General features: G+C 39.7%; 1 protein-coding gene across 1 annotated transcript; it reads right to left on the bottom strand.

Moving 5' to 3' along the window:
* Window positions 1-170: 170 nt before the first annotated feature.
* Window positions 171-16404, bottom strand: LOC311063065 (uncharacterized protein; the record flags this gene model as incomplete). Its single annotated transcript, XM_084082275.1, has 10 exons — window positions 16243-16404; window positions 12807-12973; window positions 12471-12642; window positions 5368-5605; window positions 4871-4935; window positions 4577-4630; window positions 2588-2629; window positions 1060-1297; window positions 569-633; window positions 171-199 (listed from the first exon to the last, which is right to left on the bottom strand). Exons 1-10 carry the CDS (start codon window positions 16247-16249, stop codon window positions 171-173), a joined length of 1077 nt encoding a protein of 358 aa, XP_083938401.1. The 5' UTR covers window positions 16250-16404.
* Between the last annotated feature and the right edge of the window lie 1827 nt (window positions 16405-18231).

The following is an 18231-nucleotide window of genomic DNA, read 5'->3' as shown; positions in this document are numbered from 1 at the left end:
ATACACGTTCTCTACCACAACCTTCAAATGGATATGAAACTAGAAGATCAGAGCTGACCCCAAGTTGTGTGTGTGTGTGTGTGTGTGTGTGTGTGTGTGTGTGTGTGTGTGTGTGTGTGTGTGTGTGTGTGTGTGTGTGTGTGTGTGTGTGAGAGAGAGAGAGAGATGCATCAAAAGTGTACTTTACTGTTGATCCAGTCTGATGAAAAATAAGATAATAATAAATGAGGCTGACAGACCCACCTTCAGTGGAAAGAGGGTTGTACCAGGGCATTGTCTTCAGATCAGGAAATCTCACTAACCGTTGGACAGATCAGCAACAATCTTAGTATGCACAATAGGCCATACACCTATCTCCACTGTTCTTTTTTCATATATGCTTTATACTATTTATACAAGAGTTTAAATGTAATAATAGCAGTCAGTTGACCCATGTTATACCAGCATGATTTGACAATTCAACCCAGGAATTACTGTTATTCTTATTGGAATGTCATCGTGTTCAGTGACTGCTATGGAAACTATTTGAATCTCCATTTATAGTCAATCAACTTTAAACAGCACTCACCTGAGACAGATGGAGACGCTCCTTCATGTTGAGCTGCGAGTGGAGTAGAAGGCTGAGAATCCCTCCTGTGAGATGCAATATATGTTTACTATCCATAAATCTACCAATCCTAAATATTATACTGTACTACTGCTTAGGATCAAACATTTAACAGTTACTTATTCAAAGCTTATGAACAATGTGAAAAATACATACAAGTACAAAAACCCCAGAATACATTGTTTGTCCCTTGAAGATCACTTTGCGTGAAGTTAGCACCACAATAAAAAACAACAAATACAATTTAAAAAATACAAACATAAAAACAACTACATCCCTGTCATAATAATGCAAATCCAGGGGAGAAAAAAATATACTATTTGTAAGAATTATGAATTGAAAAAGGAACAATGAGTAAGATAATACCTAAAGATTCATGGCCTGAAAAGGTAAATTATCTTGTATTATTACAAAGTTTGGCCTAAAAATGAATTTAAATGAGAATTACTTACAGATAAAAAAGAAGTAACGGCTCGTGTTCCTCAAGACCTTTGTAGAAAATGACTTTGGATTTGCTGGAGTTCAGGTATTTAGAGATGAGTTCCCTCATCTTATCCTGACTGGTGGGCTTAGACATGACATCATCGTAGCCCTCTTTGGTGATGACACCCTCCTTGTAGAGCAGATCCAGGATGGGGTCGACCCTCGTCACCCTCTGAACCAGGGAACTCTGGTGTTGGTCAATAAAGTCTGAAGATAAGGGGAATGAAAATTGAGATGTGTTGGTGAAACTACATGTATTTAGACTTAGGTTATAGGTTATTTAAACACATATTTTTCTCAACAAAATAACTATAGGGAACTTAATACAGTATGTAGAGCCAGACCCATATACAGTATCATATAACATTAAACTTTCTTGATGACATCTGATCAGTATCAGTAGTTAGTATTAGAGATGCCACGATCCGATTAACAGATCGAATATTGTCAAGATGTCAGCTAATATCGTTTTGGCTGAATATCAACACTCGCTTTAGCGACGCAAGCCTCTCTCTCGCAGTGGTGTAAAGTAACCAAGTACATTTACTCAAGTATTGTACTTAAGTACAATTTTGAGGTATATTTTACTTTACTGGAGTATTTCTAAATGTCAGTACTTTTACCTCTACTCCACTACATCTCAGAGGCAAATATTATACTTTTACTCTACTACAATTATTTGAAAAACTTTAGTTAATAGTTACTTTGTTGGTTTTGATTATTATTACAAAACATACAGTAACCACTTCAGCCCCTATATACATTTCGTCCATTTGAAAATGGCAGATCTACAAGCTCACAATGTTTGTGAGCTTGTAGATCTGCTATTTCCACCACTGCTCTCTCGAACCTGGTGATTAATCATTAACCCACAGGATTTATTATGCCTACATAAAAGGGAAACTTAGATGGCGTCTTTTGCAACATAGTAGTCCTAGCTGTCCATCCAGGCTCTTTCTTTGCACTGATGGGGACGCATTTGGGATAAAAGAGAAAGTGATTCAGAGATTTCAGCAAAATATTTTTTCTTTTTTTCTGAGCGGTGTGCGGAGGGGGGGTCAACATGAGATATACAGTATTATAGAGACTATTATGTGCCGTATCGGATCGGATCTGTTTTGATGCTGCCTGATCAGAATCGGATCTGAAAAACCTTGATCGCAGCACCTCTACTAGCAACCAACTCAACAATGAAACTTTGATTGAACTTGCAACTCCTTGTGACTGGGCAATACGCTGCATTATGACTGTTATAGGCAGCAAGTAAGGCTCCAAAACAAGCCAGTCTAATAACGCTGCGACCTCCATGTCCAATATTTACTGTAGCTGTTGATATTAGCTGTTTAACAGTGTTCACGTCATGTCAATCAAACTGGCCACGTCATGTCGACTAGTGGTATACCGTACTTAACAACCACATCATGTGTTATCATAGAACGCTGAAAGGCACTGATTATGGATTTCCTGCTGTATCCTCACCTCCCAAAGGTACCTTACCTGGAGGTGCCTCTTCCGGCCAGCGGTACTCTTGCAGCAGCACTAAAACACGCATGAGACACAAAAAATAAAATCACACCCAGTGTGAAGTGAGCGGTGTTATTTAGCAACAACAGTGGTCATCACAGTGATGGAAGCTCACGTATTTTTTTTTAAGTGCGTGGTGCTATTTATAGGGTATTAATTTCATCATGCGTTTCGCTAGCCAATCACAGTACTGAGCAAAGGGTGTGAATAGAGTCAGCCAATCACAGTACAGCGAAAGACAAATTTTCACTACAGCCTTTTCACGACGGTCCCAAACCCACTTATAGGAGCGGCTACGCCGCTCAAAAATGACAGGAGCGTTGTGGTTGCTGCGGGGTATTTAATCACACCTAGTATCAATTTGTGTGCCCCAAGAGGATTGCCATGGGCACATTCTCCAGCCATTGCTCCTGCTTTGACGAGTAGCAAATGCCGTGATCTTAGTTTTATATTAGTTTTGTAGTTTTATGATGTATTGTTGTTATTAGCCTTTTAACTTATTGAGTGCCAGGATTGCCAGAATTATTTCAGAATTGATTCTGAAAAGTGCCAGAGTTTTTTTCACAGAAAACAAAAAGTGCTTAGGAAGCGAGATACAGCCTTTTTCAGTTCTAAGTTAAACAAGGAGTGGATGGAGCTGCATATCTTCAGATGATATCTTGGGGTTTGAACATGTTTTTCAAAAAAAAGAAAAAGAAAATGTATGCTAATTTTTCAAAAACACGTGAAACACGTTAATGGCACCCAGCGCCATAGCGGTAAAAACACGTGAAACACGTTAATGGCACTCAGTGAGTTAATAATTAGTCTGTATTTGGTGCTATTGGTAGTAGATTTTGGTATTACGGATGTCATGTTTGTCTTTCTTATGTCCTGTAATGTTGTTACTGGCAGAGCTGTGTAACATTTATTTGCCTCTTCTCTTGGCCAGTGCACACTCGTAAAAGAGACAATGGTCTCAATGTGATTTTACTGGTTAAATAAAAAATAAATTAAAAAAATACCGTATGAGCTCACTGAGTTCACATTGTAATTAGTGCTGCTGTGAATGTGGTTCCGGCACCTACAGAGAATGTGGTCCACGTGAAACTCATGGAAAAGTGGAGATATTACTAAATACACGTTTTCTGCCACAACTTTCAAATGGATATGAAACTAGATGATCAGAGCTAACCCCAAGTCACAGCAATGAATTAATCAGTGAGCACACATGCAGTTTTTATGGCTGTGTATATGTAATACATGACACAAATGGCATATCACAGCCATTGTAGGCCTGAAGTAGGTTTTATACAAGTTGCTTCTTCTTTGCTGTGGAGAAATACCTCCAACCAGTTTGTTTACATGCATTCTGATTTGGTCTATATATAATAATAATGAATCAATACTTTGACTGGACATTTTAATTCTTGGTATAAGAGATTAGCTGGAAATCCTACATATATATAGACCTACAGTACACAACTTTCACATTAATGTACATTTTGTGTAGGGTTAGGGTCCTCTGTTCGTCAGTTCTTGTAAATACCTTTACATTTTGTAAATTTTACTATCAAAATATACTTATTTAAACTTTAACCAATTGAACCTGAATATAGCAGATCTACAAGGTCACAATGTAACACGTTGTGAGCTCATAGATCTGCTGTCCTCTGTAAAGATATTTTGTGTAAAGAGGAAAAGTAAGGGGCTTTCTATACCCTGGGGGACTACGGTTTAAGGGGTTAACAGATCACTTTAAAAGAAAAGGCTGGGAAAGTTCCATTGGGAGTGCTGTGTGTGTGTGTGTGTGTGTGTGTGTGTGTGTGTGCGTGCGTGCGTGTGTGTGCGTGCGTGCGTGCGTGCGTGCGTGCGTGCGTGCGTGCGTGCGTGCGAGAGAGAAAGATGCATCAAAAGTGTACTTTACTGTTGATCCAGTCTGATGAAAAATAAGATAATAATAAATGAGGCTGACAGACCCACCTTCAGTGGAAAGAGGGTTGTACCAGGGCATTGTCTTCAGATCAGGAAATCTCACTAACCGTTGGACAGATCAGCAACAATCTTAGTATGCACAATGTCAATAGGCCATACACAATTTATACAAGAGTTTAAATGTAATAATAGCAGTCAGTTGACCCATGTTATCCCAGCATGATTTGACAATTCAACCCAGGAATTACTGTTATTCTTATTGGAATGTCATCGTGTTCAGTGACTGCTATGGAAACAATTTGAATCTCCATTTATAGTCAATCAACTTTAAACTGCACTCACCTGAGACGGATGAAGACGCTCCTTCAAGTTGAGCTGCGAGTGGAGTAGAAGGCTGAGGATACCTACTGTGAGATGCAATATATGTTTCACTATCAAAATATAAATCTACCAATCCTAAATATTATACTGTACTACTGCTTAGGATCAAACATTTAACAGTTACTTATTCAAAGCTTATGAACAATGTGAAAAATACATACAAGTACAAAAACCCCAGAATACATTGTTTGTCCCTTGAAGATCACTTTGCGTGAAGTTAGCACCACAATAAAAAAACAACAAATACAATTCAAAAAATACAAACATAAAAACAACTACATCCCTGTCATAATAATGCAAATCCAGGGGAGAAAAAAATATACTATTTGTAAGAATTATGAATTGAAAAAGGAACAATGAGTAAGATAATACCTAAAGCTTCATGGCCTGAAAAGGTAAATTATCTTGTATTATTACAAAGTTTGGCCTAAAAATGAATTTAAATGAGAATTACTTACAGATAAAAAAGAAGTAACGGCTCGTGTTCCTCAAGACCTTTGTAGAAAATGACTTTGGATTTGCTGGAGTTCAGGTATTTAGAGATGAGTTCCCTCATCTTATCCTGACTGGTGGGCTTAGACATGACATCATCGTAGCCCTCTTTGGTGATGACACCCTCCTTGTAGAGCAGATCCAGGATGGGGTCGACCCTCGTCACCCTCTGAACCAGGAAACTCTGGTGTTGGTCAATAAAGTCTGAAGATAAGGGGAATGAAAATTGAGATGTGTTGGTGAAACTACATGTATTTAGACATATTTAAACACATCATTTTCTCAACAAAATAACTATAGGGAACTTAATACAGTATGTAGAGCCAGACCCATATACAGTATCATATAACATTAAACTTTCTTGATGACATCTGATCAGTATCAGTAGTTAGTATTAGAGATGCCACGATCTGATTAACAGATTGAATATTGGCACGATATCAGCTAATATCGTTTTGGCTGAATATCAACACTCGCTTTAGCGACACAAGCCTCTCTCTCACAGTGGTGTAAAGTAAGTAAGTACATTTACTCAAGTATTGTACTTAAGTGCTTGTGAGCTTGTAGATCTGCTATTTTTTTCCACCACTGCTCTCTCGAACCTGGTGATTAATCATTAACCCACGGGATTTATTATTGTCCGTCTTATTAAAAAAGACAATGCCATCGAGGCTCTTTCTTTGCACTGATGGGGACGCATTTGGGATAAAAGAGAAAGTGATTCAGAGATTTCAGCAAAATATTTTTTCTTTTTTTCTGCGCGGTGTGCGGAGGGGGGGTCAACATAAGATATACAGTATTATAGAGACTATTATGTGCCGTATCGGATCGGATCTGTTTTGATGCTGCCTGATCAGAATCGGATCGGAAAAACCTTGATCGCAGCACCTCTACTAGCAACCAACTCAACAATGGAGAAATGAAACTTTGATTGAACTTGCAACTCCTTGTGACTGGGCAATGTGTTGCATTATGACTGTTATAGGCAGCAAATAAGGCTTAAAAAAACAGGCTAATAACGCTGTGACCTCCATGTCCAATATTTACTGTAGCTGTTTTTTTTTTTTTTTTTGTTATTCAATTTTTATTGATTTTACATTTTCACAAACAAATATGCATTACAATAAAACAATAATCATAAATAACAACATTATCCCCCACCCCTCTCCCTTTACCCCCTCTTCAACCCCCCATCCCATCCCTCCCTCCTTCCACATAGTCACACAACACAACTCCAGCATTATCGAGTCAATAGATCTTTCAGATCAGATATCAGATTTGTCCACAGATCGATTGTGCCCTGTTTGGCATGATTAATCCTGGCCGATGACAGTTCTAGATAGGCAATGTCCAAAAAGCTCCTTAGCCAATGTGTTTTGGATAAGTCATGAGGAGGTTTCCAGCGTTGGACAATAATCTTTTTGGCTGCTGTAAGTCCTGCTAGCCATACTTTGCGTGCCTTTACAGTAAGAGATAGTTTAGAGTCATCATTCAAAAGATGTACAAATGGATCCATTGGCAGTTGTACTCGCATTAATTCTGATAAAGTCCCCAACACATTCCCCCAAAACTCCATAATCCCCGGACATTCCCATACCATGTGTACAAAAGAGCCCAAGGTTCCCGGGGCACAGAATGTGCAATACGGGTCAGGTGCCAGTCCCATTCGGTGCCTGATTCTGGGCGTTACATATGCTCTGTGACAGAACTTAAGATGTATATACTGATGATTTGGATTTTTTGATGCACCAGCTACGTTGTCCCAAATAGCATCCCAGTCCAATTCTAGCCCTAAATCTGTTATATCACAATTCCAGGCTTTCATCCCTGCTGAGGTTGTATATTTTTGAGAATTTAATTGATCATACAAATATGACACTATTCGTTTAGGAGCTCTCTGGAACCAGCTAAGAATGGGATGGTCTTTTAACTCAGTGCCCCAGGGAACCCTATTGGCCCTACAAACGGATCTCACTTTGAAATAAAAGAATAGAGAATGCCTATCGACACCATATTTTGAGACTATATCTTGAAAATCTAGAATGTTAACCGAACCATTAATATCTTGGAGAGTCCTAATGCCCTTCTCCTCCCAATTTCTGTTAACCAGTGGTCTCCCCCCAGACAAAATGTGGTTGTTATTCCATATCGGAGCTGCTTTACACCATTTACTTTTAAATCCTATGAATCTCTCTACTGTTCTAAACACCTGTAACAAATATGAAAAAATCGGTCCATAGTATAGATTACATTTTCTGGTAGAAATACCCATCAGGAGGAAATCCTTCAATTGTACAGGGGCTAATAAGTCACACTCCAATTCTTTCCATGAAGATGTAATAACATCCTCCATCATGACATTAAGACTTCTTAATACAAATGACCAGTGATACAGTTTGAAATTAGGACATGCCCATCCCCCATCAGACTTTCTGTATTGAAGCACAGACCATTTTATGCTCGGCTTTTTACCATTCCAAATGTATTTTCTTAATGAGGTATCCAGCTTTTTCCAATATCCCGCTGGTGGTGCCAACGGGACCATTGAGCTGATGAAGTTGATGCGTGGTAAGATATTCATCTTAACCACCGCTATACGCGCTGGTACTGACGATGGCAGATGTTTCCATCTATTGATATCGTCTTCTATTTTTGTAGAAACTAATGAAAAATTTGTTTTAGCTATAGCCGCTAGAGAAACACTAATTTTGATACCCAAATAAGACACTTCATCAGTAACAATAATCTGGGGAGGAATGGTCACGTCACATTGGTCCACATTCACAAGCATTAATGCAGTTTTTGATAAATTAACCTTACAACCTGAAAAGTACCCAAAATTCTCCAATATTTCCAACACAACCGGGAGTGATCTCTGCACATCCGCCATATATATCAATGCGTCATCAGCATACATCGAGACGGAATGTGATGTCGTGCCCACCGTAATAGGAGAGATCCGAACACAGCTCCTAATCAATTGCGCCAATGGCTCGATGGATAAATTAAAAATGAGTGGCGAAATCGGATCCCCTTGCCTAACCCCACGTTTTATATCAAACAGTTCCGAGAGGCCTCCTCCAACATTGACCCTAGCTGATGGAGTAGCATACAAAGTTCGAATCATATTGATAAAATGGTTTCCAAATTTGAATTTTTCTAATACCTTCCATATATAGGGAAACTCCAAGCGATCGAAAGCTTTTTCGAAATCAATAAACAGTAGGCCACATGCAGGAGGAATCTTGCCTGTTGCACTCAGAATGTGGAGGAGTCTACGAATATTGTCAGCGGCGAGACGGCCTTTAATAAATCCAGTTTGATCAGGACTAATTATTTTCCCAATGACCGTCTCAAGCCTGCTGGCCAGAACTTTAGAAAATATTTTTAGGTCTGCATTTATCAATGAAATTGGTCTATAATTTGCACACTCCAGGGGATCCTTTCCGGGTTTTGGAATAACTGTAATCAGAGCTGTGTTCAGGTCTCTATGAAAAAAACCCTTTTCAATTGCATAGTTCAAAGTTTCCAACCATATAGGACCAACAACCTCCCAAATTGCTAAATACAGCTCCACTGGGATACCATCTATACCAGGTGAACGGCCCTTGTTAGTATCTTGCACAGCTTTAAGTAATTCCCCTAATGAAATAGGCGCATCCAATTTCTCTGTCTCCTCTGATGTTAAACTAGGCAAGTCCAGTCCTTCAAAAAACTCTGTAAAGTCCTCCTCTGATGGGACACCACCCCCTGTATATAGGTTTTTAAAAAAATCTTTAAATGTCTCATTTATTTCCTCTGTTGATGAAACCACACCTCTTTTAACACATTTAATAGCTGGTATAGCCCTCTTAGCTTCTTGTCGTTTAAGTGTTAATGCCAGTAAATGGCTAGGCCTGCTGCCCTCTGCGTAGTACTTGTGTTTAGTTATGTGAATCATGTATTCTGCCCTGCGTCTTAATAAATCATTTAATTCTGCTTGTTTGGATTTAAGCTCGTTTTCTATAGACATGGTGTAGTTCCTTTCAAGCGTGTCTTCTAACTCCTTACATTGTTTTTCCAACCGGGAAATATCTTGCAGTCTGGTTTTATGTAGATGGGAACTAAACCATATTGCATTATTTCTAATAAACCCTTTAACCGTGGCCCAGACTACAGTCATATCCGCAACACTGTCTTTGTTTATAGAAATAAACTCAGCCAGTTTCGTCCTCAATTGAGTAATAAATTCTTCATTTTTCAACAAAGTGCAGTTAAACCTCCATCTCGAAGCCTTATTTTTAATATTTCCGTAGTCAAATGAAGATATCACCGGGCTGTGATCCGACAGAAGCCTGGGTAAAAATTCTACTGAATGTACAGTGGACAGCAAGCCAGAGGAAATTAAGATGTAATCAATTCTACTGAAACTTTTATGCCTAGGGGAGAAATAGGTGTAGTCCTTCTCAAAGGGGTTGTGCACTCTCCATACATCCACCAGGTGGAGATCTTTAACAAAACAACTTAATGCTTTGGATGCAGAGTCCTGAACAGATGCCATAGATAAAGAGGATTTGTCTATTTTGCTATCAAATAGAGCATTCATATCTGAGCCGATATATAGCTGATAATCATTTAACTTTAGAAGTTCTGCAGTGATTGAGGGGAAAAAGTCAGCTTCAAAAACGGTTGGTGCATAAATGCTAACAAATGCAACTTTTTTGCCCTGAATGGATGTACAGCAGAATGCCAAACGTCCCTTCCTGTCTGCGCCTATCTTATCAACGGTAATATTTATGTTGCGCCTTGACAATATCATCACTCCTTTTGTACGCGTACCATCTGATGAGGCCACAACTGATTTATAGAACTTATTTTGAACTCTGGGGGTGTCTTCAAGTTTAAGATGCGTTTCCTGCAAAAGAGCAATGTCAATTTTCTTCCTTCGTAAGTAATCTAGGACCTTAGAGCGTTTTTGTGGTGTGTTTAGACCTCTGACATTAAAAGATAATACATTAAAGGACTCTAACCTTCCCATGTCATTAACCTTGCCTTGGATTTGTTGTGATTTGTTAGTGGAACTTCGAGGAGTCCTTCCCCCCACCCCCCTCCCTCTGCCCGCCCCCTCCCACTCGCCCCCCCCTCCCTCCCACTCGCTCCCTTACTTCCCCCCACCCCCCTCCCCTGACTTTGTAACATCAGTGAGAAACACTTAGCAACGTCTGTCACTGAACACTGTCTGCCCCCCCCCCCCATTATTAATACAATGATGAAACCTTACCCACAGATACAAAATAAATGATAGAAAAATAACCTACATAATCCTAGGTAAACACAACTCAAACATACGTATTCGTTGATACATACTTATTAACTATGTGACCGAAAAGACCATCACACCAAAGGGTGGCGTCACTCTCACCGCGGCTCCAGTAAAACGAACGGAGAAGAGAAAAGAAAAGAGAGAAAAAAAAAGAAAAAACATTGGAGCACGGAGCCTTTCGGCTACCGTGGCGCAGTTAAAACTCAACCTAAACATACACCTCTCTTCCAGGTTTAGCAGTCCACCGCAAAAGAAAAGAACATTGCATTTTAAAAATAAAATAAATAAAAAAATATATATAAAAATATACAGACGACTATTTACCTCGTATAGTCTTATCATATGCAATGCCCTGAACACAATATACTATATGGACTGTAAAATACTTTCTAAGGTGCCTTGGTTTTCTTCAAAACAAAAAATAAAACAAACAAGCGAATATGCATATAAATGTTTCAAAAAATCAAAAAATTAAACCCCCAGTGCAGTCGCTTGTCCATGTCTGCCCACTCCACAGCTCACCCATCTCCATTACGCATCGTTGTTGTCGTTCTCGTTGTCGATCTCCGCAGCCTCCTCCTCCATCGTCTCGCCCTCCATCGCCGCTGGATCCAAGGCGTCTCTCGCTTCCTCCGCCGTGTTAAAAGACATTTTCCTGCCCTTGTAGTTGACTTTAAGAATGGCCGGGTAGATGAGATACGACTCGATGCCTTTTTGCCACAATTTGGTGCGTATTTCTTTGAACGCGCGGCGGTCTTTCGTCGTACCAGGGCTGTAATCGGCAAAAAACAGCAATTTGGCTCCCCCAGGTAGAGTCGGCTTGGCTTTCCGTGCTCCCTCCAGGATCGCCTGTCGGTCGGGGAAGTGTAGAAGCCTGAAGATCATCGTTTTCGGTCCCGATTTCTTGTTGGAGAAGATTCTATGTGCCTTGTCGACGGTCACCACCGCATTACGCAAGCTCTTCATGGTTGGAATCCATTTGGGTAACATCTTCTGCAGGTAACCCCTCGGATCATCTCCTTCAGCACCAGTCGGCAAACCGACCAATCTGACATTATTAATTCTGGCCCGATCCTCCAGCTCGTTCAGCTTCTTCTGGACCCTAATCAATTCAGCAAGGCAGGAATCATTGATTCCCTCGCCCGTGCGTACATCCGCTTGCAGGCTATCTAATCGGTTGGACATCGTGTCAAACTTTTCAGCGTGGACCACTAGTTGCCCTTTCAGGGACTTAAGCATATCGCCATTATCTGCCAAACCTTTCTGTATGGGGACCATAGCTTGGCCAATTGCATCTTTTACGATGGAAGCTACTAGTCCTTGCCAGGTTCCCATCTGCGATTCAATTGTTTGTTTGATTAGCGTAGCTATATCCCCCGTTAGCATGTTAGCCCTCGGTCCGTCGCCCGGCTCTTGTTGTTTGTAAGGCGAGGAAGCGAAAGGGTCGGATTGTCCATCCATAATGGTGAAGTTTAGATCTTAAATTGTATCAACGTTGAAAAAATTGTGGAAAAAAAGTAGTCTATGAGTCGAAAAATATATATAAAAAGAGGAAAGTTTGTCAGCGCTCAGTGCCGTGCGGCCATCTTGCTTCGTGCCTCACGTTTACTGTAGCTGTTGATATTAGCTGTTTAACAGTGTTCATGTCATGTCAATCAAACTGGTCACGTCATGTCGACTAGTGGTATACCGTACTTAACAACCACATCATGTGTTATCATAGAACGCTGAAAGGCACTGATTATGGATTTCCTGCTGTATCCTCACCTCCCAAAAATGCCTTTTCCGGCCAGCGGAACACTTTGTGGGGGTTAGCAGCATCGTTCTTGTTATCAGACACCAATTTAAAGCCCTTGGCACGGAGGGCACTGCGGAAGTTCCTCATCCAGACAGAGGTGTCTCCATGAGCCTTTCCATTACCACTGACCTCTGCCCAGGCCTATAGACGGACGATCACAAAGGACACAAAGTGAAAGAACACGAGAAGAAAGGATTAAACCGGTCTGCTGACATCAGAATTACAGTATATGGCACATCATGTGTGATGGATATGCATGTCAAATGTATTACAGATTATTATGCATGATGAAACAATAGGTTTACCTTAAAGATTAGCACATCCCTGCTAGTGGAATCCTGTCTCAAAGCATGCTTCCATGGGATGGAGAACGCTGTATGCTCTGGATTTGTCCAGACAACCCCAGGGTACATCTCACTGTCAATCTTTGTCCGTAACCAAGGAATGAGGAGTGGTTTTGAAAAGGACTTTTCTACAAGATCACCAGAGACAGAAATGTCAAGTAGCTTCTGTGACTGAAAAATGCTTTCACTTTGTAGACTTAATTAGGTTTAGCAATAGAATGGCTGTGATATCACATACATTTATGTATTACATATACACAGCCATAGATCATGGGCTTTGAGTGATCATTGCTTCCTTCAATAAGTGATTCACAGCAGCACTAAAATGTTAACGTCCTTCAATTAACACGTATGGGGGACAAGAAATGACAAGAGCGTTATGGTTGATACGGGGTATTTAATCACACCTAGTATCAATTTGTGTGCCCCATACCGTATGAGCTCACTGAGTTCACATTGTAATTAGTGCTGCTGTGAATGTGGTTCCGTCACCTACAGAGAATGTGGTCCACGTGAAACTCATGGAAAAGTGGAGATATTACTAAATACACGTTTTCTGCCACAACTTTCAAATGGATATGAAACTAGAATAGATGATCATAGCTAACGCCACCTAGGGTACTTTATTAAATAAAGTAACAAAGTAGAAGCCATGCCTGGACTCTTTCATTCTCCTTAAACAAGGGCAAATAGTCCCACAGATTAATGCACTATACCACAATAGTTAACAAGTTAATTCTGACAAGCAATAAAGAAAGAAAAGAAAAGAAACACATTTTATCAATCAAGCTAAAAGGAGACCAAAACAAAAACTATGGTCTCGTTGCCCACATCGACAAACAAACAGATACAGACATACGCAACACAATTATAGCAGATGAGGTGACCTAGGGGAAGGCTTTCCTGAACAGATGTGTTTTTAGAAGTGATTTAAAAGATGTCAGAGAATTGGCTTTTGTGATTGCCAGGGGTAGGGCGTTCCATAGCCTAGGTGCTTGGACGGCAAAAGCCCGATCACCCTTTATTACTAGGGGTGTCGTGGGGACCTGTACGAGGTCCCCACGACACCACTTTCATCCTGTGTGTTTTATGTATATATATATACACACATTTAACACATTTAACTTTTTTAATTATTTTTATTTAACCTTTATTTAACCAGTAAAATCACATTGAGACCAATGTCTCTTTTACGAGTGTGCACTGGCCAAGAGAAGAGGCAAATAAATGTTACACAGCTCTGCCAGTAACAACATAACAAGACATAACAAAGACAAACATGTCATCCATAATACCAAAAATCTACTACCAATAGCACCAAATACAGACTAATTATTAAAAGGCTAATAACAACAATACATCATAAAACTACTAAACTAATACAAAACTAAGATCACAGCATTTGCTACTCGTCAAAGCAGGAGCAATGGCTGGAGAATGTGCCCATGGCAATCCTCTTAAAACTCACTAGGGGGTCAAAGAAGCCAATTTTAATCTGGTCTGTAGGTCATTCCACGACCAGGGCCCAAAAAATGCAAGGCTTTTTTTCCCTGCCTCAGATTTGGTGTCTGGTATGACGTAGCGCATCCAAGCATTTCATCTGAGGTTAAGCGAATTTTGGACTAAATTAAATTTTGAACAAATATAACTAGGGAGATTACCAAGAATGGCTTTGTAGATAAAAGTGTGCCAATGTAGCAACCTGCGAGATGCTAAGGAGGACCATCCTACTAAAGAGTACAGAATACAATGGTGTGTCCTGTAGGTAGAGCTGGTAATAAACCTCAGTGCAGCATGAAACAGGGGATCAAGTCTGCCCAATGTTGAGGAACAGGCAAATCGGTACACAACATCTCCATAATCAAGTTGCGACATAAAAAGGCTAGTGACCAGCCTTTTCCTTGAGGCAGAAGAAAAACTTTGTGCTGTAAACTCTGGCAGTGGTGGAAAAAGTACTCACATTTCTATTTCTTACTTAAGTATCAATACTGCAATGTAGAAATAGTCAAGGTTAGGAATTCTAAATTTACTTGAGTAAAAGTACAAAAGTATTGACATCAAAATGTACTTGAAGTACCAGAAGTAGAAAGTACTCAGCGCAGAATGTCCCGTTTCACATGTTATCAAATGTATGAAGATCTTTTGAAAATAGCAGATCTACAAGCTCACAATGTGTCGCGATGCGACGCATTGTGAGCTTGTAGATCTGCTATTTTCAAATGTCCGAAATGTATATGTAGGACGTGCATGATATTTAGATTCTCAGACTCGAACAAAGTGTGTGTGTGTGTGTGTGGGCATGGGGAAATCATGGAATGGTTTTAACTAAGATAATGTAAAAAAGGCCTTTTCCCTAATTCCAGTTTTATAATCTGACTTTTTATTTCACAACTTATTCCCCCACTTCCATTGGGATCTATGGAGCAAATGAACGAGTGTGGCAACAGAGTATTTGGTTTGGAACAGACCCATCTTGTCTCTTTCTGTCATAGTGACATTGTCCTGCATCAGATCATGTGTCCCTATCCAAATCAGGTTCTCCAATAGCCTCTTCTGGGTTTTTTTTGAGTGAAAAACAAAAACAAACAGTGAACAAACAGACAGACATCTGGAATGACCTACACAAACAAATGACGTGTTTCACACACACAAACCACCTGGTTCACTCCTGCCAGTTAACTTCCTGCAAAAAGTTTCCACCAATCACGGGGGGTTAAATAATGTATGTTTTGTGATAATAATCAAATCTACAAAATGACTAGTAATTTAAGTTTTCAAATAATTGTAGTGGAGTGAAAAGTACAATATCTGACTCTGAGATCTAGTGGAGTTGAAGTAAAAGTACTGACAATTGAAAATTCTCCTAGGAAAGTTAAAAAAAAAAAATCACACCCTGTGTGAAGGTAGCGGCGCCTTTGATGAGCCCCGTGCTCATCCATGGAGAGTTTGTGTTGTCATCAATATTTGTTTATAGCGCAGCCAATCAGAATAGCGGACGGACATACACCCGACCCAGACACGCGACACGCACACGGACAAAGTCAGATATATAACATTGTACTTAAGTACAGCTCTTGAGAAAATGCACTTAGTTACTTTCTGTGGTGTGATTGTGGTGTGCCAGAAAGACTACAGAGTCGACGTGCTATGACGTCACTAGTGTGCGACCGAGCGGGAGCAACACACTAAACTTGCAGTGAATCAGAGAGAGAAACATGTGAAAGAGTTGAATAAAAGTTAACCACGTGATTAAGACTTAATAACTTTTAGTCCAACTGTACTTAATAATTAAGTACAGTTGGACTCACGTGTGCGTTATTCAATAACAGACACTTTCCACTGAACTCTGTCTGTCTGGACATCAACACAGTCTAACTGTTAGACTAACTGAACTTACCCTCCATTCTTCACACGTTCCTCTGTATCATCAAGTCAGAAACATCAAAGGTCTTCTTCTCTTCAGTTGATGTACAATCATGAAATAAAAGTAAACATGTTAATGACCCGTTTAGAGTGTTTTATAAACAGATAAAGTGTCGTGGACGACTCGACCAGTCCAGCGTCTATGCGTCCATTGATGAACGTTGACTGGGCAGGCTTGAGGCTTCAACCAATAGGAGAGAAGCGCAGAGGTTGAGCCCACGTGGCAGCCATTTTGTTTGTAGTTTTCTTTCAATGGAGCCTACACTCCAAACGAACTACAAACCACAAAATTGTCTACATGCCTAGCCCCATATAGTACCTCTCCCTCCGCTATGTAGCTCCGAGATGAGGTCCTATATCGTTCTCTGCCGTTCGGCTGAAAAATGTCCGCACATTTGCCACTTTACATGTTTCTTACCCCTTTCTGCACATCGTATCCAAAAAGTAAAGATATTCTGAAATGATCACAGATGTTTGAAATTTAACTCACCATAAAATCTAACAAACGAGTTGAAAAAAGTGTTTAAATCGCTTCTCTCCTGAGCCAGTTCAATAATATTATGCATTAGAAGATGCAATTCAACATTTGACCAGTAGGGCAATCAGTAATGTTATCTCTATGGGCGCAACTCTTGCGCAATGTCTTAAAAACATGTAACCGGCGGAGGAGAGAGGCGAATAAAGTGCTTTTTTCAACTCGTTTGTTAGATTTTATGGTGAGTTAAAATTTCAAACATCTGTGATCATTTCAGAATACCTTTACTTTTTGGATACGATGTGCAGAAAGGGGTAAGAAACATGTAAAGTGGCAAATGTGCGGACATTTTTCAGCCGAACGGCAGAGAACGATATGGAACCTCATCTCGGAGCTATACAGCGGAGGGTGAGGTTCCGATTGGAGCTACATGCCCACAACAACCCCACAAGACTAAACAAGTTTTACTATTGTAATTAGCTTGTTTCAAAGTAACATAATCACTGCTGAGATAAATGTCTTTAATGTGATATTTATAGTTTTATAGAGTAGTTATCTCCTCACTTTCTCCTCACTGCTGTTGTAGTTTTAGTGTTGTGCCACTAGAGGGCAGCCTGTACCTATCTACCACAGACAGGTGTGTTGCTTTACATTAGAATGTGACTGTGATATGAAATGACTAACTTGTTGTTTTACTTGTTGGTGTTGTAATATTAACATGCTCGTTGCCGATGAATACATTTTAAAAAATGATTCTGTATTTTAGGACAATAAAGAGTTAAAAGCAAACCACGAATTATAATCATCATCTGAGGAACGCACTTTTATTATATTTTTCTTTAATTAAGTGGATATGTTTGATGAATATAAATGTGGGTTTAGACTTCTATCTATCTATCATTCTACCTATGTTCCAATCACTACTACATTATGATTATTTATGTGACCTCACTCATAACATCAAATATTGTATATAAAAATAAAAATAAAACATGCCAGTACTTTTTCCACCACTGAGCACTGAAAAGTCCATTCTCTTCAGGTTTTCATGTTGTGATGAAGAGTCTCTCCTGTCAATCTTCCCTCTTCCTCTTCAACAGTATCTGGTTTATCTTATCAGGGTTCACAATCCCATTGACATCAAATGAAATAAAACAGCAGATCTACAAGCTCTACAGCGCGTGTGTGGACCTTGCAGATCTGCTCACAACGCGACCATTTATTGAGCTTGTAGCAGCTATTTGTGGCCTTGTAGATTTGGTGTAGAACTTTAACGTTAAACTTTAATGTCACATCACAGCCTGGTTTACAGGTGAAACACAGCAGGTGGAATTATGTTGTATTTTCCAGGAAAGGGACAAACATTCACATATTCCTGATATGAGTGAAATATATACAAGCAGGTGAGATATGAAATGAGGCAACGTTATGAGGCAGATAAAATATATGTAACAGATATATACATGAGGTTAAAACATATAGCAGCAG

This window comes from Gymnoscopelus microlampas (assembly GCF_963454915.1).
Source record: "Gymnoscopelus microlampas genome assembly, chromosome: 16".
Classification (NCBI taxonomy): Eukaryota; Metazoa; Chordata; class Actinopteri; order Myctophiformes; family Myctophidae; genus Gymnoscopelus; species Gymnoscopelus microlampas.
Note: the sequence above shows the minus strand (reverse complement) of the source record. Positions and strands in the feature narration are given on the sequence as shown.